Source organism: Rhinopithecus roxellana, chromosome 10 (genome assembly GCF_007565055.1).
Source record: "Rhinopithecus roxellana isolate Shanxi Qingling chromosome 10, ASM756505v1, whole genome shotgun sequence".
NCBI classification, from domain to species: domain Eukaryota; kingdom Metazoa; phylum Chordata; class Mammalia; order Primates; family Cercopithecidae; genus Rhinopithecus; species Rhinopithecus roxellana.
Genome location: NC_044558.1, coordinates 132,514,192 through 132,539,531, shown reverse-complemented (window position 1 = coordinate 132,539,531; position 25,340 = coordinate 132,514,192). Strand labels below are relative to the sequence as shown.

Here is a 25,340-nt window from a genome sequence, read left to right as displayed (position 1 = left end):
AAATAGGAATAAAGAAGTATTTTTTTTTGGCTTCATTTCCAACAAACACAAGGAGTTTATTATTATAATAACATATAAAACTTATACATTATACCCGTGTTGTCAGCAAATGAGATTTGAAGTTTTTGTGCAGGAGCACGTTCTGATGACACTGTTGCAGTTACAGGAAAACATTCTAGAGTAGTTATCAAAATTAAGGAGCTTGTGCTAGAGTGTAAGTTGACTCATTGCATCTTTCTAGAAGTCTAACTTCAGAAAAGAGTCAGTTGAGCTAGAGTAGTACAAAGTTTTTAAAAATTGACTTATGTAAAGGCAATGTGTCATATGCAAGAATATCCTCTTTATGATGTGATAATATTGAAAGTGATAAATTCCTTTTGTTGCGTGCTGAGGTGAAGTACTCGTGTTTACTGGGGAAAAAGTTCTGGTGAGAAAGTCTCAATCCCTGGTGTTCCTGCAAGATAAGAAGCCAGTTTGGTCTAAACTCTTTGAAGAGTTCTCAACTTTTTGAAGATATGAATTAGACTTGCCTATTGGTCTGATATCTTTGGGATTTTTATTGATCATAATCCTCCCTGTAAGAAATAAATGCAACTTGGTTTTTAAAGGTAAGTAATGCCAAAGGCTACCTGGCTATCCCACAGGCACCTCAAATTCAACATTCCACAATCAAATTCATTACTTTTCCCCCAAACCTGTCCTTCCTCCTCCTTTTCTTTTTCTTTTTCTTTTTTCTTTTTTTTTTTTTTTTTTTTTTTTTTTTTTTTTTTTTTTGGTGCTAATTGTTATCATCCTCTACCTTAATTACCTAAATCCAACACCTGAACATCAGCCTTAGCCTCTCCCTTGCTTTACTTTTATATCCAGTCCCTCTTCAAGTTAGGTTTTTAATTCCTTATCATCTCTCCTATAAGCTCCATCTAGTGGCCCTAGTTGCTTCTGCCTTGGGTAGGTCCTGATCCTCTCTACATTGGACTTCTAACACTTCACTGAGCAGGTGGCTGCCAGAATACTCTTTCCAAATGCAAATTTCTTCACATTAGGTTCCTACTGAAGGCCTTTTATGAGCTTTCCTTTACCCATAGGAGAAATTCTAAAGTCTTTAGAGTGGCATTCAAAGCTCTCCACAATCTGGCATCTCTCCAGCCTCAGATCTTTACACCTTCCTGGCATGCCTCACTCCAGCTATACCTGACCACTTGGAGTGCTTGGAATCCTGTTTTGCTTCATGCCTTTCACTCACATTAGAATTCTCTCTCACCATTTTTGGGGGAGGATCTATTAATAATTCTCTTTCAATATTTAATCCAACAAACCTGGAAGCATCATGTTACCTGACTTCAAAGTATACTACATGTCTACAATAACCAAAACAGCATGGTACTGGTACAAAAACAGGCACATAGACTAATGGAACAGGTAAGAGAGACCAGAAATAAGGTCACACATCTGCAAACATCTCATCTTCAACAAAGCTGACAAAAAAAAAAAAAAAAACAATGGGGAAAAGACTCTCTATTCAATAAAAATGGTTCTGGGATAACTGGCTAGCCATATACAGAAGATTGAAACTGTACCCCTTTCTTATACTGTTTACAAAAATCAGCTCAATATGGATGAAAGACTTAAATGTAAAACCCAAAACTATAAAAACCCTGGAAGACAACCCAGGCAATGCAATCCTGAACATAGGATGGGCAAAGATTTCATGAAAAAGACACCAAACGTAATTGCAACAAAAGCAAAAATTGATAAGTGGCATCTAATTAAACTTAAGAGTTTCTGCACAGCAAAAGAAACTATCAACAGTAAACAGCCTGCAGAATGGTAGAAAATATTTGCAAACTATGCATCTAGCAAAGGTCTAATATCCAGCATCTATAAGGAACTTAAACAAATTTAGAAGAGAAAAACAACCCTATTAAAAAGTGGGCAAAGGACATGAATAGGCACTTTTCAAAAGACATGTGTGGCCTAGAAGCATATGAAAAGAAGCCCAATATCACTGATCATTAGAGAAATGTAAATCAAAACGACAATGAGAGACCATCTCACGCCAGTCAGAATGGCTACTACTAAAAAGTCAAAAACTGAAAGTTGCTGGTGAGGTTGTGGAGAATAGGGAACACTTATACACTGTTGGTGGTAGTATAAATTAGTTCAACCATTGTGGAAAGCAATATGGTGATTCCTCAAAGAGCTAAAAGCAGAATTGCCATTTGGCCCAGCAATTTCATTACTGGGTATATACCCAGAGGAATATACATCATTCCACCATAAGGACACATGAACGTGAATGTTCACTGTAGCACTATTCACAATAGCAGAGACACGGAATCAACCTCTAAATGCCCATCAGTGACAGATTAGATAAAGAAAATGTACATATACACCATGGAATACTGTGCAGCCATACGAAAGAATGAGATCATGTCTTGCAGGAACATGGATGGAGCTGAAGGCTATTATCCTTAGCAAACTAATGCAGGAACAGAAAACCAAATACCACATGTTCTCACTTATAAGTGGGAACTAAATGATGAGAACTCATGAACACAAAGAAGAGAACAGCAGACACTGGGGCGTACTTAGGAGTAGAGGGTGGGAGGAGAACAAGGAGCAGAAAAATAACTATTGGGTACTAGGCTTAATATCTAGGTGATGAAATAATCTGTACAACAAACCCCTGTGACCTGAGTTTGCCTATACAACAAGCCTTCACATGTACCCTCGAACCTAAAATAAAAGTTTAAAGAAAAATTAGTTCAAATTTACTACCTTTAGGTAAGAGAGATGTTGCCTGTCTTCGTCTACCCATTTTCCCACATAATTAACTCCTTCCTTGTACTCCTATTGTGGATCCCTTACTTTCTACTAAACACTCACAAAAATACAACCATTTGTTTACTTGCTTCCCTAATAGACTGGAAGTTCCTTACGTCAGGGACCTTGTCTTTTGTTGCCAGTGTCTAGCAATGCCATTACTATTTAGGAGCTCTGTAATTTTTTTTTGAATGAATAAACAAGGGAGACGGTTCAGAGGCGTGATGAAAAGGGTTTGCAGAGAATGCAATAGTGTTAAAGCTGGTCAGGAGGAAGACACATGGGGCAATATGGTGATGAGAGATGGGAAAGACTAGTTTACTATGGGGGACTGTCTGTGTATGATGGTTAAGAGTCATGGGAATAACTAGTTTTAAATTTCTGACTAGAACTCTGGTATAAGGTTATTCTGTTGCTGCAGAAGTACGGGTACTACCTGAAGTCAAATGAAGTTTGCTGGATGTCATTCAATTTGCAAGTATTAGCGCGCGCACACACACACAATTTTTATACTAGCAACACTGCATTTGTCTAGTGCTTTACATTACCCAAAGTTCTTTTGTTTCTATTATCTTATTTGACCCTTAAAACAGTTATCTCCCTCAGCTTCAGTTTCCTTATTTCTTCGGATTGTTTGCAAGATGTGTTATATGTCTGATACACAGTTAAATAACGTTACATCAGGAATTTGAGGCTCATAATAGTTAAATGACTTGCTCAAAGTCAGAAAAGTAAGTTAGTGGCAGATTTAGACATAAAGTCTAGATTATTTTTACTGCACTAGAGTACAATGAGATACTATCTTCTACATTACTTGAGGTGCAATGTCTTTAATTTCCCTGGGAGACTTACCCCAAATCAGGCTTTGGGATGACTCTGTCAGAGCTGATTATCAAATTTAAGCAAAATCTACCTCCTGGATAAACCAAAATGCAAATGTAAATAATATTTTTTATAGCTTGTATTGCTTCCTAATCTCCATCTTTTACACTTAAGGGTTTTCAGCAGAGAATCTGAGCAGGATAGCTTCTTGCCCTTGTGAAGTTTTGTGGAGATTTTAATTGCTCTTTAAAATATTGCTTTTGAGTCCAGTTTTATAATAGAGCAAGTATCAGTTTGGGGTTTTCGGCCTTAGAATTAAGGTACCAGACATCTGAAGTGAGTACTGGAACACAAAGACAATGACTGTGCTCTGTAGACACTGACAGTCACACCCATATGTCTGTGGTTTTTTACAGAGTTCTGCTGAGGAAGAATCTGAAGCCATAAAACGTGAACTAGAGATGAAAATATTAAGTGAAACTGTTTCAGCAGGTATTCTAAATTACATTTTAAGAATTTAACTTTATTGAGATTTTTTTCTTACAGAAGAAATACAGGATCATGGTTTAAAATATTAAGATATTGCAAAAATATATTTAAAGTGAAAATTCTTCATAGTCCCTTTTCTAACAGTGCTAACAGATTTCTTTGCTCAATTTATCCCTGTCTCTCTTAATTTCTGATAAAACCATGGGATTATATTATACAAATGTTTTTGTTGAGAATACTTTTCTCCGACCTAACAATAAGTTACATACATAGAACACAGTATATATTTCATATAAATGAATATTAAACATTATTCTAAGAATACATTGGTAACCTCACTTTTTAAAGTAGTTGTATAATTTCATCCAATAATGGAACACTATTTAAATCCCTATTGATAGGTTGTTTCTAATTTTGTATTATTACAATGTTGTAATGAACTTTCACAAGTGCACATACACAACTGAAAGCCTCTCACTTCTGGGTATTCACAAGTGTTTGCATTCAGTCTAGTCCTGGCAAATAGCAGTTGGATATAGTTTAGAAATGTCAAGGAAATGTGATTTAGAAATGTGATGTCTAATTTGTCAGTCTTTTAGTTTGAGATTTATATACATCTTTTCTGTTAACTTTATGCTTCTTTCCCAATAACTTCTAGGAATCTATTTTCTATGTATTTCTTAGCATATTTTTTCATAACAGGCCTTTTCTCCTTCACTTTTTCTTTCTACTTCTTTTTCTTTTTTTTTTTTTGAGATCAGATCTTGCTCTGTTGCCCAGTAGTGGTGCGGATTATGGCTCACTGCAGCCTCAACTGCCCAGGTTCCAGTAATTCTCCCACCTCAGCCTGCTGAGTAGCTGGGACCACACAGGCATGCACCACCAGGCTAGCTAATTTTTAAATTATTTGTTGAGATGGGGTCTTGCTATGTTGCCCAGGCTCATCTTAAACTCCTAGTCTCAAGTGATTCTCCCACCTCAGCCTTGCAAAGTACTGGGCATGAACCACTGCCCCAGCCTGTTTTCATTTTAATAATAACACATGCTTATTGCATGGTTTTGTAGATGAAATAAAAATTGTGTCCTCTCCTATGCCCCACCATTACCCATGCCTATTTCCACTTCCAAGGTCAGCTCTATGAATCATTTTGAGTTAACCACTTTTTGAAAAGTTTTAGTAGCTAGTTGAATAGAAACATCCTTTACCAGTATTAGAATTTTAAAATTTCTTTCCTGAGAGCATACTAAACTGTAATCTATTTGAAACCTGTTAATCTGATTAATTTTAGCACAGTTGTTGCTGGTAGAGAATTCTTCTGAAAAGCCAGATTTCTTTGAAAACGACGTGGTGGATTTATGCCAGTTCACAACTCTGGGTGGAGTATACCACTTGGATATTTTGGAGCTTCCTCCACAGTGTAAACCAGTGAAGGGATGGATGATTGTGGAAGTAGGTTGATTCTTGAATCAAAACTTATAAGTAAAATAATTGCTCATGCTTTTACTTTATTTCATATTATCTAACATCTAATAAGTTTTAACCCTATTAAACAAACGCAAAGGAAAAAATGTAATTTTAAACTGTCTTAAATTATTGGTATTGAAAATTTGAATCAGATACTAAAAGAATATAAAATAATGTGAAGTTTATACTAGAATTCATATATGCTAACCTCGTTGTAAATTTACATCATTATGTTTTGTTAGTGCCAATTTTGTCTTAGTAATAATATTCTAGATCAGAGGTTGGCAAACTTTCTCTGTAACAGGCCAGATGGTAAATATTTTCACCTTTGCGGTCCCTACCAGCTCTGATGCAACTACTCAACTCAACCATTGCAGCACTAAAACTGCTGTGTATAAACCAATGGGCACAGCTATGCTCCAATAAAACTTTATTTACAAAAATTGGTGGTGGGTGGGATTTCCCAGGGACAGTAGTTTGTGGACTCTAGTCTAAATCAGTGGTTGTCAATATGTGTTCCCTCGAGCAGAGGCATCAACATCCTCTGGCATCATCTGGGAATTTGCTAGAAATGCAAATTAATGAGCCCCACCACAAACTTACTAAATCAGAAACCCTGGAGGTAAGGTTCAACAGTGTGTTTTGGAAAAACACACCCTAAAGTTTGAAAGTCACTCGTCTGAATCCTTGATATACAAAACATGGTCCTAAATCAACAGCGTTGAACCAGCAGCATTAGTGTAAGCTGGGAACATGCAAGAAATGCGTAATGTTGGGCTGCACCTCAGAGCTACTGAATCTGCAGTTGAACAAGATCCCCAGGTAATTCCTATGCACATTGAAATTTGAAAATCAGTCCATGTGATGCCAATGCTGCTGATGCACTGACCACACTTTGGTGATAACAGTTGTTAGATCATCTTTCAAGGAGTTTCTCGCCCCTGTTTTATAAGTAGTAACACTTGTGCTATTATTGACTTGGTTTATTTTTAACTTAACCTCATGGTGGCTTGCTTCCCATAGAATGCTACCATATATACCCCATTATGTTGTCATAGGCTGCCTCTTCCTTCCTCTCTCTCTCCCCCTCTTCCTGTCTCTCTCTCTCTTTTTCTCTCACCCTCTCTCCCCTAAAACAATCTGTACACAGATTGCTGGGTACTTCTCACCCATAATCCTATCCATTAAGGACCTTGGTGCATTCTTTTATTTGAGAAGTATTTCCCAACCTTCCCCCCCCCCATTATTGCCCTAATCACCTCCCACTCCAACAAAATTTTAATATTCTCTTTATCCATCCTCCCACTCCAACAAAATTTTAATATTCTCTTTATCCATAAGGTCCCAGACTGAGCTGGGGTTTTCAAGAATCCATCTAAAGATCTGTTGTTGTTGACTTTTGTCACAGTGTCCTGAGAATCCTCCTTCACAGCTGTTTTTCTTTCCTACAACAAAGAGGCTTTCCTCATTTTCAAGGCTTTTTCAATAACTTTCCACCTCTTCTAGAATCTTGCCCTAATTTTTCTTCTATTTTCTAATATTTTTTAATCTTTCTTCCTTCCCTAGCTCCTTGTCTGCTGCATTCAGATAATGCACAAACCTTCCTTATCCCAGAAACATCTGCTGTCTGGTTAATTCACTTGCATTCGTTCATTTCCATTCTTCTCAAAAGGTCATCTATGTTTCTTTCTCTTTACCTGCACACCCTTAGCATGGTATTAGAACATGTGATTTAGGGTCCCATGCACCTGGTTTTGAGTTCTGTTGCCCCTTTGAAGTCATTTTGTAATCTTTGTCCAATTACTTGATTCTTCCAAGTCTTAGTTATCATCTCTGTTAAATATAGGCCTTTAGGATTGCTTAGAGGAATACAATGATGAGGAAGCCACACCACACAATCTGGCCCATAGGAAGTTCTGTACATTCATATTTAGTAACTTTTTTTCTCAATCATTTATCTTTTAAATTTTGTTGTGACATTTTGTTAATCTATGTGTAAATGGGATCAAACTGCAGTGCTTATTAAAAATAACTATGTAGCTTATTCAGTACTATTTACATTTTTCACTGCTACCAATCAACTAACTTGATGTTGTTTTGGTCATTTTTAAAAGATACTCAAAGAAGGATTACAGAAATACACATATCCTCCAGAAACTACAGAAGACTTTGAGACAGAAAATGCTTTCCCACCTATAGAGGTCACTCTTGAGGTTCATGAGAATGTCATCTTTTTTGAGGATCCTATGGTTGTAAGGTGGGATGCTGAAGGTAGAGCTTTTATAATTATGTAATAAAAAGAGGGATAATAATAATAACCTTAAATTGAAACAGGAAGTGTAGTGTATTAACTGAGCTTATTATTTTACATATTTCTTTGCCAATTCTAGGGTCTCATTTTGTTTGTTCTTAATGGAAATGAATAGGGGTTGGAGCTTAGAATTTGCTGAGTGTTGTAAATATTAACTCCTAAAGTATCTATATCTGCCATTGTCTATGAACAATTACTTTATGGTTATACCGTTATGTTTCTAAAAAATGAGTTAAAGGCTGGGCACGGTGGCTCATGCCTGTAAATCCCAGCACTTTGGGAGGTCAAGGCAGGCAGATCACCTGAGCTCAGGAATTTCAAGACCATTCTGGGCAACATGGGGAAACCCCGCCTCTCTACTAAAACATTACAAAAATTAACCGGGCGTGGTGGTGTGCGCCTGTAATCCCAGCTACTTGCGAGTCTGAGACATGAGAATCGCCTGAACCTGGGAGGTGGAGGTTGCCATGAACTGACATGGTGCCACCGCACTCCATCCTGGGTGACAGAGTGAGACTGTCTGTCTCAAAAAAACAAACAGGCCAGGCGTGGTGGCTCATGCCTACAATCTCAGCACTTTGGGAGGCCGAGGCGGGTGGATCATCTGGGGTCAGGAGTTTGACATTAGCCTGGCCAACATGGTGAAATCTCGTCTCTACTAAAAATAGAAAATAAGCGGGGTGTGGTGGCACACACCTGTAATCCCAGCTACTCCGCAGGCTGAGGCAGAACAATAGCTTGATCTTGGGAGGCGGAGGTTGCAGTGAGCCAGGATGACGCCACTGCACACCAGTCTGGGCCACAGAGCAAGACTTGTCTCAAAACAAAGCAATCAGGCAAAAATGAGTGAAAATATTAAAATCAGGCCAGGCACTGTTGCTCACGCCTATAATCCCAGCACTTTGGGGGTGCCGAGGCAGGCGTATCACCTGAGGTCAAGAGTTCGAGACCAGCCTAGCCAACATAGTGAAACCCCATCTCTACTAAAAATACAAAAATTAATGGGGCATCGTGGCGCATGCCTGTAGTCCCAGCTACTTGGGAGGCTGAGGCAGGAGAATTGCTTGAGCCTGGGAGGCGGAGATTGCATTGAGCTGAGATTGCACCATTGCACTCCAGTGACAGAGCGAGATTCCCTCCATCTCAAAAAAAAAGAAAAATATCAAAATAGTTCAGCAAATCAAAAACAGATAAAAAGCAAATCAAAAACAGATAAAAAGTCTACTCTTCTGGAATAACCAAATAGTTCAGATTTGGATAATTAATATTTGATTAATGTTATTTATAAATTGTACACAAGTATTGGGGATGAGGAATGGGCAAATGGGAAACTTGAGAAAGGGAAAATAGCCACTTTTGTATAACTTTTTATACCTTTTATTTTTGAGCCATGGGACATTATTGCTTATTCAAAACTTAAATATTAATAAAATTGTAAGTATCTACAGTGATATAAGCTAATGATTTGTTAGTCTTTAACAAATACCTCCTTTGGAGTAGGCTTGCTAAATTTTGAAAGATCTTGGTCTGGTAAGTTAATATATGCCATTCTAAGGATCCTGGATGAGAGGAGTACACCTTTGTTTTTAAGGTTTTTCTATATTCATCTGTTGGTGAAGGGATTTATATACTTGGTGATAGGCTGGGAACAAATATCACTAAGGCATAGAGCTTTTACATAATTACTTATTTAGTTATGGAAAATTTAGGAACAGAGAATTTAGGAATTTATACCAGGAAGTTTAAATATTTTGTTTTTTAAATTTTCTAATGAATGCCCTGGTGCTCTACATTTTTGTCTGTATAGACAGACATACAAGATATATTATTTATATTCTAGAAATAGTCTATGTATTAAAAACAGTAAGCCAGTCGCAGTGGCTCACACCTGTAATCCCAGCACTTTGGGAGGCTGAGGTGCGTGGATTCCTTGAGCTCAGGAGTTCAAGACCAGCCTGGGCAACATGGAGAAACCCCATCTCCACCAAAAGTACAAATATTAGCTAGGCATGGGGGCATGTGCCTGTAGTCCCAGCTATCCCAGAGGCTGAGATGGGAGCATTGTTTGAGCCCAGGAGGTTGAGGCTGCAGTGAGCTGTAATCGTGCCCCAGCACTCCAGGGCGGGTGACAGAGTGAGACCCTGTCTCAAAAAACAAAAAATAAGTTTAAAAACCTAGTAAATTCTTACATATTAAACTATAAAATACATCAACATGAACAACTTTATCTCTTTTGATATTGTTTCACAGGTGTCACTTTAATGGTAATATTCCTAAGTATTTGTCACATTAATGATTAACACGGCTGGGTGTGGTAGCTCACACCTAAAGTAATCCTAGCACTTTCGGAGGCCGATGCGGGCAGATCACCTGAGTGATCTCAGGAGTTCGAGACCAACCTGGCCAAAATGGCGAAACCCTGTCTCTACTTAAAAAAAGCCAGGTGTGGTGTCATGTGCCTGTAATCCTAGCTATTCAGGAGGCTGAGGCAGGAGAATTGCTTGAACCTGGGAGGCGGAGGTTGTAGTGAGCTAAGATCGCACCATTGCACTCAAGCCTGGGCGACAAGAGTGAAACTCAGTCTGAAAAAAAAAAATTATTCACATGAAATTAGAATTAGACAAGGTAAATTATTCCACACAATTCAGGGAAATAAACTTGTGCAAAATTTCACTCTACAACTTCAGCAATTAGACAGCAGTAATTTACAAATCTAGTAATTTTTAAACCACGGGGAAACATTTTGCCTGGAAATACTAGCAATTTGGAGAATTTATTTATAGATAATAACTTTTTACCTTATAAATTAAAATTATTTGCTAATGTAGAGACAAAAAGAGGAATTAAAAATAACTCTGTGAATGTAATTGTATTATATGAAATCTAAGAGTAAAAACTGGTCAACAGAACCCTCCAATTGAGAACAGGAAAGAGAGCTAAGTAGAAATGGAGACCACATACAGGAAGAAAATGGTTCATTTATTTGTCCTATAAAGATGACCCCTCTCCCACCCAAAAAAAAAAAAAAAAAAGAAAGAAAGAGATAAATGAGGCATAGTTTCTTCCTCTTGGAGTTTCAAAGTTGTAGGAGAGGCAGACGGGAAAACACCATATTGTAATACAACGTAGTAGGGTGCTAGCATAGATGTAAAGTGCTGTAGAGCATGACATAGATGGCTCAATCTTTAGAGTATTGGAAGGCTTCTCACAGGATGAAATGTTGAACAGGGCCCTCAAAGATGAACAGAATATTTGCATGCAAGTCTCTGTGTGGGCATGTTTTCAGTTCAGTATGTACCTAAGAGTGGAATTGCTGGGTTGAGTGCTGAGTTTATATTTAACTTTCAAAGAAACTGCCAAATTGTTTTTCAAAGTAGCTGTACCATTTTACATGTCTGCCAGCAGTATATGAGGTTTTCTGTTTGTTCACAACATTTGTTACCTTTTTGATTATAGCCATTCTAGTGGGTGTGAAGTAGTATCCCACTGTGGTTTTGTTTCCCTAATTACTAATAATGTTGATCATCTTTTTAAGTACTTACTAGCCTTTCATATCTCTTCTTTGGTGAAATGTTTATGCCGATCATTTACCCACTTTTAAATTAGGTTGTGTTTTTTTATTGAGTTGTAAGAGGTACAAAAGACCACCTACAGGAAGTACGTTAATCGTTGCCTGGGACTGGAGGTGGGAATGGGAATTAACTGTAAATGGACATAAGGATCTTACTGAGGGGATAAAAATGTTCTAAAACTGGATTGTGGTGATGATTGCACAACTGGGTAAATTTACTAAAGATAATTGAAGTGTATACATAAAACACATGAATTTTGAAGTCATTTTAAAGCAAAGATGATGAGAATTTACTGAAAGATGAGGGAAGAGTATTGTAGGAGGAAAGAACTGTATGTGCAGAGGCCCAGAGGTATACTATACATACAGTGTTGTTAGGGAAAGAAAAAAAGTGGGGCTGAAAAGAGAAAAACTTTTTCCCTTGAGAAGTGGCAAGGGATGGAGCCAATAAAGTGAGTCAAAGCGTCATTCTGAAGGTCTCACCATGCTGAGGAGGTGGGACTTGATCCTGTAGGCAGGGGAAATGTCTCAGCAAAGCTGGCCTTCTTTTGAGTTTCTGTTCTAAATATGAAAGATCAGTTTATACACAAAGCATTTCGGTGGTTTCATTTATCTTTTTTTTTTAATAGGGAAAAATTAAAACTAGTGTCACTTTCTTCATTAATTATAAAGGTAAACATTGGAGAACTGATGGCATCAGCAATGTATCCTACAAACCAAACAAAAGACTTGTAACATTCAGCCTGGACACCTTTGGCCCTGTTACCTTGATTCAAGATGCTCATATTAACATGCCATACCAGTCATGGGAACTAAGACCACTTGATGTAAATAAAGTACTTTTAACTGTGACTACAGTATTTACTGAGATTCAGATACAAATTAAGGTGAGTTACTATTATAGTTGTTATATACTGTCATATCAGAGGTAAACCATTTTGATGGAATACCAGTTTGTCAAAAGCAATCAATGGCTGCTGATTTATATATTGAAATATGTGTCTTATAATCATTTATATAATGAAATATGTGTCTTATTGAAATATGTCTTATAATTTATACATTGAAATATTTGTCTTCAATTTATATGTTGAAATATGTGTCTTCTAGCATCTAGCGTAGTCCTAGAATATAGTAGATACTTAGTAAACATTTATGATATATGAAGACACAAAGTAACTTCTAATCATGAAAAAATGTAACTTGAGCTATATTTCTAAATGAAATATTAGTAGAATAATTAAATAGGCAATAAACATGTAAATAGCAAGGCTCAAACTTAAATTTGTACCTTAAAGTTACTAGGGATAGATCAACTGATGAACCAACAACCCTGGTTGCAGTATGAATTTCAGAGTTTTTGATCCACCCTAAAGGGGCTACCTGATCTTTATCATCCAGCCATTTGAAATCCTTTTGAGATTGGTTTCTCTCTGAATGATCCCCTATTGCTCATCAGTCAGAAATTATATAGCCTGAGCTGGACGCGGTGGCTCACGCCTGAAATCCCCACAATTTGGGAGGCCAAGGTAGGTGATCACCAGAGGTCAGCAGTTCGAGACCAGCCTGGCCACCATGGTGAAGCCCTGTCTCTACTAAAAATACAAAAATTAGCCAGGCGTGGTGGCATGCACCTGTGATGCCGGCTACTCGGGAGGCTCAGGCAGGAGAATTGCTTGAACCTGGGAAGCGGAGGTTGCTGCGAGCCGAGATCGCACCACTGCACTCCAGCCTGGGCAACAGAGTGAAACTCTGTCTCAAAAAAAAAGAGAGAGAGAGAGAGAAAAAAAAAGAAAGGGAAAGAGAAAGAAAGAAAGAGAGAGAGAGAGAGAGAGAAAGAAAATAAAAGAGAAAAGGAAGGAAGGTAGGAAGGAAGGAAGGAAAGAAGAGAGAGAAAGAAAGAGAAAAAGAAAGAAAGAAAGAAAAAAGAAAAGGAAAAGAAAAGAAAAGAAATTACATAGCCTGAAATGTATGGAGACAAAAGTAGATTAGCCATTGCCTGGGGCTAAGGGTGGGTGGGGATTAACTGTAAATGAGCATGAGGGATCTTATTGGGAGGGATGAAAATGATCTAAAATGGATTTATGGTGATAGTTGTACCACTCTGTAAAGTTACTAAAAATCATTGAATTATAACTTGAAATAGGTGAATTTTATGATATGTAAAATATATCTTAATAAAGTTGTTTTTAAAAACAGAGATAACCTAGAATTCATTATGAATACGGAAAGCCTAGAATATTATTAAACTTTGCTTTTAAAACTAGATGAGGGCTGGGTGCGGTGGCTCATGCCTGTAATCCCAGCACTTTGGGAGGCTGAAGTGGGTGGATCATGAGGTCAGGAGTTCGAGACCAGCCTGGCCAATATGGTGAAATCCCATCTCTACTAATAATACAAAAATTAGCTTGGCATGTTGGCATGCGCCTATAGTCCCGGCTACTCAGGAAGCTGAGGCAGAAGAATCGCTTGAACCCGGGAGGCGGAGGTTGCAGTGAGCCAAGTTTGTGCCACTGCACTCCAGCCTGGGTGACAAAGCAAGACTCCATCTCAGAAACAACAACAACAACAACAGCAACAACAAAAAACTAGATGAGATGGGAGATGGAATGCCTTAGAATCATTAGTGTGCAAGTGCCCTTAAAATGCTTCTGGTCTACCCTCCTGTTGTATATATAGAGAAACTAAGGCCCATAGAGGTTAGGGGTTACGTGACCTTTCTGAGATTGTGTAAGGGGATTGTATTGCTGGAGCCTCCTTTTAGGCTTCCCTGCATGCAGCAGCCCTGACGACACTTGTGCAAAGATTCTTCCTCTAGACTCATGGAAAAATAACAAGCATCTTCACAAAGTTCACTTATTAATATAATGATCAAAACACCCAAGACTGCTCAGTGTGCATTTTCAGGTTAGTAGATCTCTGCTGTGTAATGCGGTAGCGACCAGCCATATGTAGCTACTGCATGTGACTAGTCCAAGTTAGTACATGCTCTAACTGTAAAATAAACACAAATTTTGCACACTTGGTATGAAGAAAAGAATGCAAACTCTCATTAATAACTTCTATACTGATTACATATTGAAATATTTTAGATATATTGGGTTAAATGAAATATTAACATTAAAAAAATGAGATGTGAATTCTACACACCTTCAAACAGTCACTCTGCGAGACTTACACCAACATGGCACAAGTATACATATGTAACAAACCTGCACGTTATGCACATGTACCCTAGAACTTAAAGTATAATAAAAAAAAAATAAATAAATAAATAAATAAATAAATAAAAACTGGATAATATTGCCTGATTGTTAACTTTTATGGGTGTGAAAAGAATGATCCCTAAAAGTAGAATCATAATTGTTATCTAATAACTGTTTTAATTCAATGTGAACATGTGCATATTCTTATAACTTATAAAATAGGAGGCTTGAGAGATGCTGTAGCCCATTCCTTTGATTGTTCTGATGAAGCCCAAAAAGAGTTGGTCGACTGCTTAAGGTAACATGGGGACTTTGTGTCAGAGCATTCAGATGAGGCCTGAGATATACTTGCCCTGCATTCTTTCTAATATAGAGGGATAGATGATTTTTAAAAATGTATAAAGCATCTAAAGGCTGCACCTGGAGTGATACTGAAGTAATGATTTCTTTAACTTACATAAAACCTTCTTTTTTCTTATTTAAACTAGGAAAACCTCTGCATGTTATCTTCAGTCAAACTAAAAGACAAGAAACACATCTCTATTTTGGAAGGGACATGGATGACTCCTATTCCTTTCATTATTGCTTTGAAAGAAGCTGGACTGAATATCTTTCCAACTAGACACTCTCATTTTTATGTTATTATAAACAATAAGGTAAGAATGAATCTTTCCAAATTTAATGTGGTAGGCATTTAAAATGTTAGCAATTACTAAATGTTATATAATTTAATATTATATACACTGTGTTTTATATATTCGTTTATACAGTAATATAGTTAGAAAGAAATAAGTGAAAAGACCAGAAATCCAGGGTTCTCTCAAGTTTAATAATTTTCCCTAAGAAAGTAAGCCTGTAGTACGATCTTCATATTGACAAATGGAGCATATCCACAGATGGTCGGTTTAGTGAAAAGGTAGTTTAAGCAGTTCTCATTTTGCATACTTTCTTTTTGCATTACTGGATATTATATAAGATTTCTTAAAATAGTAAATAACTCTGCACTTTCCCAAACATGGTAAATTAGGCAGAATTAAAAAGACAAGGACCACCAACGTACAAAACCCACTTCCTTTGGTTTCTTGACAGAGCCTCCTTGTCTATGTACTGTTTCATGTTCCTCATAAGGCTTTAGTTCAGTAAGATCCTTCCAGGTTAAACTGTGAGCTTCTTGAGGATGGGGGTCATTTCTTTTCTTTTTTTTTTTTTTTTTTTTTTGAGACGGAGTCTCGCTCTATCGCCCAGGCTGGAGTGCAGTGGCCGGATCTCAGCTCACTGCAAGCTCCACCTCCCGGGTTTACGCCATTCTCCTGCCTCAGCCTCCCGAGTAGCTGGGACTACAGGCGCCCGCCACCTCGCCCGGCTAGTTTTTTGTATTTTTTTAGTAGAGACGGGGTTTCACGGTGTTAGCCAGGATGGTCTCGATCTCCTGACCTCGTGATCCACCCATCTCGGCCTCCCAAAGTGCTGGGATTACAGGCTTGAGCCACCGCGCCCGGCCGGGGGTCATTTCTTAATCAACGTTGATTCTTCTAGCATCTAGCGTAGTCCTAGAGTATAGTAGATACTTAGTAAACATTTATGATATATGAAGATACAAAGTAACTTCTAATCATGAAAAGTGAATTTGTAGGCAGAAGAGTTCTATACTCAAGAACATTTATGAATGTATCAGAATATGACAGTGTAAGTAGATATTCATATAACATTTAGAAATAATGTGTATGTACATATATGCATAGGAAAAAAACCCTTGGTTTTAGTAACTCAAATTGCCTGTTACTCTGTAATGTTAAATGTAGTGTTCTGTTCATGCTTTCAGAATATTCTACTCAAGGAAATACTATTTTCTGAACACTATGTGCTAGGCACTATTTTAGATGATTGGGATACATCAACCTTTGTTTGCCTTCACAGTCAAAGGAAAAAATTTTAAAAATAAATGATTAGTATGTTAAAAAGGTGAAAAGTGCTATGGGAAGAAGAAAAGGTAGATCAGGAATAGTGAGGCTGAGGCCATATGACACCCATATTAAATAGGGTGTCAGGGAGGGCAGCTCAATGAGAGATAACACTTGAGCGAAACTCAAAGGTGAGGACTTTAACCACGTGCCTCATCTGGGGAAGCAGCTTCCTGGTAAACAACTGGAGCAAGATCCCTGAGGGAGTGGCCTGGGGTGCTGGAGGATTGGAGGAACACCAGGGAAACCACGGGGTCTGGAACTGAGAGAGCAAAGGGAGAAGAAAAAGAGATCAGCAGGTAATGGGATATACATGGAGTCGGGAGTAGGGATGTCAGAGGGCCGTGCAAGTCATTGTTAACTTTGGACTCTATTCTCAGAGAAAGGGAAGCCGTTGCCCAGTGTTGAGAGAGGAGTCATGAACTCTGACTTACAATTTTAAGTGGATCCTTCTGTGTTGAGAATAGACTGAAGGAGTTCAAAGATGGAGGAAGACTTGTTGGGAGGCTCAAAGATCAATTCTGTTTGTTTTTATATTGGCAGGTTCCTTTGGTAGAAGTGAAAGCTTATCGACAGATGGCCCTACTAAGTTCTGCTTTTGCGTTTGGTTGGAGCAAGTGGAACCTACTATGTAATTCTACAAAAGTTGTATTTAAGGTATAATATGTAGAAACCCATAAAACTACTTTGTCCTCCAAAAGAAGATAAAGTACTGTAAGACTAAATGAATGTAGACCATGGCTTCCCCTCTTAGAAAAGTAAAAAAAAAATTACTCAATATAAAGTTTTAAAATTTCAAATTTTTGGCCAAGTGCGGTGGCTCACACCTGTAATCCCAGCACTATGGGAGGCCGAGGTGGGCGGATCATCTGAGGTCAGGAGTTCAAGACCAGCCTGACCAACATGGTGAAACCCCGTTTCTACCAAAAATGCAAAATTAGCCAGGTGTGATGGCAAATGCCTGTAATCCCAGCTACTCAGGAGGCTGAGGCAGGAGAATCGCTTGAACCTGAGAGGTGGAGGTTGTGGTGAACTGAGATCGTGCCATTGCACTCCAGCCTGGGCAACAAGAGCAAAACTCCATCTCAAAAAAAAAAAAAAAAAAAAAAAAAATTGTCAAAAATATAAATCCAAATTATATAAAATTTATGCCTTTGTTGTCCAAGCTCTTGACTGCAAGCCAGGCCAGAGTCCTTGTATCTCTTTACAAATTGACTCAAGAACAAATGGAAGCTTTGCCGGGTGCATTGGCTCACACCTGTAATCGCAGCCACTTGGGAGGCTGAGGTAGAAGGATCGCTTGAGCCCAGGAATTTGAGGCTGAAGTGAGCTGTGATCACACCACTGCACCCCAGCCTGAACAACAGGGTGAGACCCCCATCTCTTTAAAAAAAGAACAAATGGAAGCTTTTAACATGAATATATCTGTGACTTACAGGCCCTCTCCTCTGAGAGGGTTAGTCCTCCAACTTAACTTCCTGATGCCTTGTTATCAGGTAGTAGTAACTATATCAAATTCTGAAAGCTGACTGATGAATGTTTTGGCCTAAACAAGCCACCATATTTATTTCTGTTTTTTATTGTGTGTTTCCCCCCACTCAAATATAAGCTCCTTCAGGGCAGGGCTTTGTTGTTGCAGTTGTTATTTATATATGTTGTATGTCTATATGTTTTCTGTGTTTTCTTTCCCTGTTATATCCCCAGCACTTAGAACAGCACCTCACACATGATAGGCACTCAATAAATATTTGTTGCATGAATTAATACATGTGAATAGGCTCCATAATCACCAAAATATAAACAGTATCATCATGGTTTTACAAAACCCAGTAATGGAACACATAGACTGTTTCTTTTAACCTTTGCAATTTTAGGGGATAAATTGAGCCCTTCAAATAATAATCGGCTACCAAAATACTGAATAGAAGAGAAATTATTAACAAGTTGCTTGAATTTCCTTTTTTTTTTTTTTTAGGTGAGGGAACACCTTACTGAAGAATGTACTGAGAATCCTAATTGGGCCCTTTTAATGTTTAGTGGTGACAGAGCACAAAGACTCAAGATCAAGGAAGAGAGTGAGGCATTTTCTGAAGCGCTTAAAGAAGAAACTGAGTTTCATTCTACTTTATATCACATGGTGAGGGATTTTTCTTCTAAAGAAGCAATGGAGAAAGTCAGGAGTTCCAGCTGTCAGTTTGTCAACTCTGTGTGCCACATGCTGCTCTCTACCAGATTGCTCAGCTACTCCTAACCTCCACTTACAAACTGTATTCAGTATGAAGAACCAAGCATGATGAAAGACAGGTATTTCTGCAACAGAATGTAATGAGTGAATGAATACATTTCAACTCAACTATTAAAATTTTGTAATCAGCATTTTCTACTCAAGTTTTATTTTAAACATAGTATGTTTTTTTTCCTTTGAATACTTGGCCTGTTACGAATTTCAGCTTTCACTCTATGAAGATTTAAATGATTCTTTATTTCAATAAACTTTAACAAACAATATATAATATTTCTTCCTTAAAAAGCTCATTCAAAGATCATAGGCAGACTTCTTCCCTGTTGTATTTTAGTTGGGGAGATAAAGGCAAAAAGAGGAAATGTAAGCTGTCTTAACAGTCATTCTGAGAACCTCTGGTTTCATGCTATACTTTCCCAGCTAAAAGTTACTAATTTACGAAGTTCAGATACTGAAACTTAAAAATCAAGATCTATATATTAGGATGTCCTGTTGTCACACTGGTGGTGGCCCATTGTGTCGGAGTCTGGTAAATGGCCACAAGATATGTTCTAGAGATGTCCATGAGTCCTCTTGCTGTGTGGGAGCAGCATCCACAGACTTCTGGAAAAATCGGCCTGTGAGGAAGCTCATCAAAGCTGCAAACAGTACAATGAATGCAATAGAAAGCCAGAGGGCCTTATTAGCCTTTCTGATGGAGGACTTGAGATTTGTTGCCCAGGAAGCTATTGTGTCATAACTGTAAGGAAAACACAAACAGAATTTGGTAATTGGTAATTTGTCATTAGAAACATTCCTTTTGCTAACACCACCAATCAGGTGATCTGTCCTCCATACCCGCAAAACTGCCTTTCAATCTACATATTATGATTTATCATTTTGGTTTTGGAAACAATCTGCCTCCCACCCTTTGTAACTATTAGGATTAAAGAAATGATGTGCTACGATGAGAATCTGAAAATTACAGGATGTAGGCATATCTTCTAACAAGTACATACAAGTATCTCATTCCTGCAGTAAGGCAAGGCAACATATTCCTACAGTGGAAACAAAATGTTCTTTGCTGGGTAGAGTGGATGTCTGTGTATGTACTCATGTGTGTGTACAGTAGTCCCCCTTTATTCTTGTGGGATAGACTCCAAGACTGCCAGTGGATGCCTGAAGCTGAAAATAGTACTAAACCCAGTATATACTGTTTTTTCCTATGGATACATGCCTATAATAAAATCAAATTTATAAATTAGGCACAGTAAAAGATGAACAATAACTAACATAAAATAGAATAATTTATAACAATATATTACAGTAAAAGTTATGTGAATGTAGTCTCTCAAAATAGGTAATATAGGTTCAAGGATAACTAGACATACAAAGTTTGTTGTTCATCTTAAATATAACAATTTGGCATGTCTTTTAGTAATTTGATTAAGATTAATACTGTCAGCCCTGCCTCACCCTTTCCCCTTCCACTAAAATGGTAGACTTTATGAAGTAGATAACTTACACTGAAGAGACATCCCACTTTGATGGATTATTTTTCTTTTCAGAAAGACTTGGCTTCCTTGTCCTTTCTACTATTTCTTCTCCAGGTTGCTCTGAGTCATCTTTAGTTCTGTAAATAAATGTTGCTTTTAATATTTGAAATTAAGGATAATATGCTATAATTATTCATAAAATATTGCTAAATCTTACTGTAACTTAAGAGGCAAACAAATGTTTGTTCAGTTTTAGGGAAACTTGATAAATATCTAACTCTAAAAATCAAATCACCAGATTAATTTAAACCTTTTACAGAAATTTAATTAAAAAATAAGTTCCTCTATTTAGAAGAAGAATAAATGTGTAGAAAGTTAGAATATTAGCCAAGTATATATAAAAAGGGGACATTTAAAAAGAACATTCTGAAGTTAGTCTCACCACTCATCATTATCATTAACCAATGTTATTACTATGATTTATTTCTCTGCATGTGTGTGTGTGTGTGTATATATGTGTGTGTGTATATATATATATATACACGTTTAACCATACTTTATTAAACACTTTAATCTCAGCACTTTGGGAGGCCAAGGAAGAGGACTTCTCCCAAGGCTCTCAGGACTCCCTGGAGTTGGAGGTTGCAGTGAGCTATGGTTACGCCACTGCACCCCGGCCTGGGCGACAGAGTCAGACTCTGTCTCTTCAATAATATATATATGTATATTCTATATACACATTTCTAGATGATGTACATATTTATCTTGTACATTATGCATATATTATGTATTTATATAATACATATTTATAATGCACATTTTTATATAACATACACATATTTATATTTTTTATATGTGTGCATATATTATATATAAATATGTGTATATATAATATATATTTTTTAAGAGACAATCTGTTGCCTAGGCTGGAGTGCAGTGTATATAAATATATACTATATATAGACATATTTATATATAATATATACACACATATATATATGTATGTACACATATTTATACTTATACAGTTTATCATATAGAATATGTATATATGTGTATATAGTATATATATAATGTATAAAAATATATATGTATAATACATATTAATAGGTATATATATTTTATATATGGGTATGTACATACACCTCTGTGTGTATGTGTATATACAAAACAAATGCAGACACCATATTTCTTCCTTTTAAATTGTATTTAACATTAGTAAAAATCTTTTCTCATTATTCTTGATTATATTCCTTTCTCTGTATGATTTCCAATCAGTGCTAACTTGGAATAACATCAGAGTTTATTTTTTTCTTTGAAAATCTTAATAATTTAAAAAGAGGTTTTGAAAATATTCTCAATGTAAAACGAGTTAAAAAAAAAGGTTAGTTAAAATAAATTAGTATTCAGTGAACTGGGAAATAGCAATTGATTGACTGCATTTTAAATCAAATCATATTATTTAAAGAGCTATACCTCCACCTAAGCAAAACATAATTGTTCCACTATATTTGCTGATGAGTTCTGAGTTGGATTTGAATTTTGAAATCTCAAGCTCATAATACCCTGAGAATTGCCAAAGGGAAATGTGTCTCAAGGACCTTTTTTTTTCATTCAAACATCTATAGGAAATAAATATAATAGACTTTAGTTTTTAAAGAAAACAAGACCCAAAAGTCAGGATAAATTGCATTTCTGTAAGATTCTCAAGGTTTCAGTCTTTTGTTTACAAAGACTTCTCAGTGGAGATCATACCATACTAACAAAAAGCAAAAACTAGATAATCTTTTGAAGGAGACTCTTGAACTGATTTTTTTTTTTCCAACCAGCTCAAAAAAGATTCATTATGTTAACTCTAAATCTGAAAAGAGTTTGTAACACATGCAGTAGGCAGCCAGGACTTTAAGAAAAAAAATAAAACAAAAAACCATAACAGATTATCTGAGGTTTGCACCATGTCGTGCTCATCTTTATATTCCTTAGAATTAAGCAGGGTGTTCATCACATGGTCGGCACTCATGAAAATGTATAAAATAAGCATAAAATCATCTCCTTAAGATCCCTCACTCTAACAGATATGAAAACTGAGACCAAGTAAGGTTAGGCACTTTTTCTAATGTCACCCAAGGACTTAGAGGTAGCATTTCTGTATATCCCTCCTTCTTGCCCTCTACCTTTCACTGTAGGAGTATATTTGTTTAGTCTGCTAGATACAGAGATAGCAATTCAGTATTCCTCTACTCTTCATTTACATAAATGGTAGATGTACATACATGTTACATATGTGCCTATATGTTATATAATATGTTATATATCTCATGTTTTAAAAATATATATATATAGATGGACATTTTACTTCTGTGGCTCTTTATTGACCTTTCCCCATTATGGACAGACAACTGGACAGGAAAAAAATTATCTTCACAAATACGACAAATTCCAGGGTCTTTTCTAACTTAAGACCTCAAACTTTGCCGTTCTGAGAGCTATGAGAGTGAATGTATTAATATTCAGAAATCACATTTCTATTGTGCTTTACAGTTTATAAAAGCATTTTACAATGAATTATCTTTTTAATGATACAGTATTATTTCATCTCCGTGGAACAAAAGTGATTCCCACTGTTTATGTCCCAGTTCATGTCAGGTTAATAAACACACTGAGCTTCACCTACTTTAGTTCACATTTTTCTTCTTCAGCATCTGCCCAGGAATAGGTGCTAATAAATCGAGGTAATGAGGGACGGTGTTCACTCTGCTTTGACCCCAAAATACGCCTAAATAAAGACGATTATAGCCACTTGTCAAATCAAATACATCTGTAGCCATTATCAATTTATTTCCTACTGCTTAAATAAATACAAAATTATATGTCCTAATTTTTTTTTCTTGGCACATTCACAGATCTCCTACTTCATGATAAAAAACTTCATAATTATATACCAATTTACATAATTATTCTGTTTACACTTTGTGCAAATCAAATATTACTATATCACTTAATTGAAGCACTCATTTAGTTGAGCCCAAGTATAAAATAGTAAGGTTCCCAAAGAGGAACCATAAAATTACACTTACCAACTGCTTGACCTCCTACTGAATCGATCATTATTTTCCATCCCAGTCATCTTTAGAAGTTCAAATGTTAAAAGAAATGATAAAATATACGTTTATATTTTCTGTCATATGAAAATGAATTTCCCTTTGACTAAGAACACTTAGGAATTGTCTTACCATTCCTGCATTTCCAATATTTCTGGGTAAAGAGGCAATAGTCACTCTCCGAAGAGAAGGTGGCTACCAGAAGGAGGAAAATGTACATTTAGAAAACTCTCAATAATTTATCATTGTATGCAACACCAATGAATATCCTTGCACATGCACATCCATGCACTTGACCACTGCTGAGTTAAACAGTAGACATATCTTAAAGGATCCTCTTGTGGCCAAATTGTCTTCCAGAACTATTTTACCAGTTTATATTCCACCTAACTCAATGTTGGATTATTATAATTTATGCCAATCAAACAAATATAAGATTTCTTGTTTGGGTTTGCAATTATTTGACCTCTAGTAACATTGAACGTTGCTTTTTTACGTTAAATAATCATGTGTTTATCTTCTCTGAGAACCACTTGTTTATGTTTACCACATTTGTCTATATTAATTTTGTTTATATTGAATTTTGTCTAAATTGAATTTTCATATTTCTGGCAGAAATGTTTTATTGTTAATCCAGCCAAATCTGTTCTTCTCTTTTGCCACCATTGCTTCTATGCTTAGAAAGATTTCTCCCAACTCAAGAGGAGATAAATATGCACCTACATGTATAGCTTTTTTGTTCATGGTTTCATTTTTTCCATTTAACACATTTAAGGATTGCCATGATGTTTTAATGAATGAATGTGTTTCTTGAGATTTGTACAGAAAAGCATTATACAGTATTATGTGGTTCTTAAGGTTTAAATAAGTACATCAGGATACAAAATTTTTAAAAATGTAATAAATAAACTAAGGGGGTTCCATGTGAATCATTTTCTTAAACCATCATCCCTAATTTAATTTCGTAGGTTAGTTGAGCATCAAGAATATGAAATTGCGGCCCAGGAAACTTGGTTTCTAACCATGCTCCTACCAATAGATGATCATAATTGATCACTTAACTGCTGTGTTTCTCTTCCCTCATCTGAAAAAGAGGGATTTGTATGGAATGATTTTAAAATCACTTATTGAAAAATTATTTGTATCGATTTTTACACTGGGGCAAAACCTGCTGGTGACCTTTAGTATCACATTCTTCCTTCTTAGTTAGTAATAAGCCTCCTGAGTTTTAGCTAGGCATACAGCCTCCCAAATACAAACTGTATTTTCCAGTCTCATTCGCAACAAAGAATGGAAGGAGAAATGTTATTTTGGACTTCTAGGGAATGTCTTTACAGGGAGAGGGAACACTTGTCATTGCTTCTTTTTTTTCCTTGGAATGAGATGATGTAATGATGAGGGCTTGGTGCCTGGATCTGAAGTAGCCATCTTAGACCCTGAGGCAGAAGCCAAGGGTTGAGGATAGTGAGGCAGCAAGAAAGAAGGAGGCTGGTCCCTCAGGATCTTGTGAAGCTGCTGTGCCATTGTTGGGTTACCCACTTCCAACTTCAGTTTTGCAAAACAGAGAAAAACTATTGTTATACTGACTTTCTTCATGCTGCCAGGCACACTTAATTGATACAGAAATATAGCAGAGAGTATAAAAGCATACTTAGATAAACAAATACATCTATATGAATTAAAATCACTATTTGATTATTTACATATAAAGGCCTGAAGCTTCGAATAACATTTTAAAACCATCTTACAAGTGTTTGCTAGACATTTGTTAAGTGAATTGGTAATTACCTTGGAGTTTAGAGAAGCTGAACGTTTTTTAATTTGGCAGTCATCTGAAAGGAAAAACACATTGACACGTTTTAGCTATTACACAT

General features: G+C 36.6%; 2 protein-coding genes across 5 annotated transcripts in view; one reads left to right on the top strand and one right to left on the bottom strand.

Moving 5' to 3' along the window:
- Positions 1 to 19,024, top strand: part of CASC1 (cancer susceptibility 1) — an 89,755-nt gene extending 70,731 nt beyond the window's left edge. The window contains 7 exon segments of the mRNA XM_030938584.1: positions 4,062 to 4,137; positions 5,424 to 5,584; positions 7,714 to 7,870; positions 12,154 to 12,368; positions 15,176 to 15,343; positions 17,192 to 17,305; positions 18,624 to 19,024. Coding sequence (XP_030794444.1) covers positions 4,062 to 4,137; positions 5,424 to 5,584; positions 7,714 to 7,870; positions 12,154 to 12,368; positions 15,176 to 15,343; positions 17,192 to 17,305; positions 18,624 to 18,899 — 1,167 coding nt within the window. The 3' untranslated portion in view covers positions 18,900 to 19,024.
- An 85-nt stretch (positions 19,025 to 19,109) lies between these two features.
- Positions 19,110 to 25,340, bottom strand: part of LRMP (lymphoid restricted membrane protein) — a 56,563-nt gene continuing 50,332 nt past the window's right edge. For all 4 annotated transcript variants that reach the window (XM_010375450.2, XM_030938587.1, XM_030938588.1 and 1 more), the window contains 6 exons: positions 25,255 to 25,298; positions 23,599 to 23,661; positions 23,443 to 23,492; positions 23,040 to 23,141; positions 20,395 to 20,502; positions 19,110 to 19,629 (listed from right to left, as the gene is read on the bottom strand). In XM_010375450.2, the coding sequence (XP_010373752.1) occupies positions 19,386 to 19,629; positions 20,395 to 20,502; positions 23,040 to 23,141; positions 23,443 to 23,492; positions 23,599 to 23,661; positions 25,255 to 25,298 (611 nt within the window). In that variant the 3' untranslated portion in view covers positions 19,110 to 19,385. The remainder of the gene's footprint in view (positions 19,630 to 20,394; positions 20,503 to 23,039; positions 23,142 to 23,442; positions 23,493 to 23,598; positions 23,662 to 25,254; positions 25,299 to 25,340) is intronic.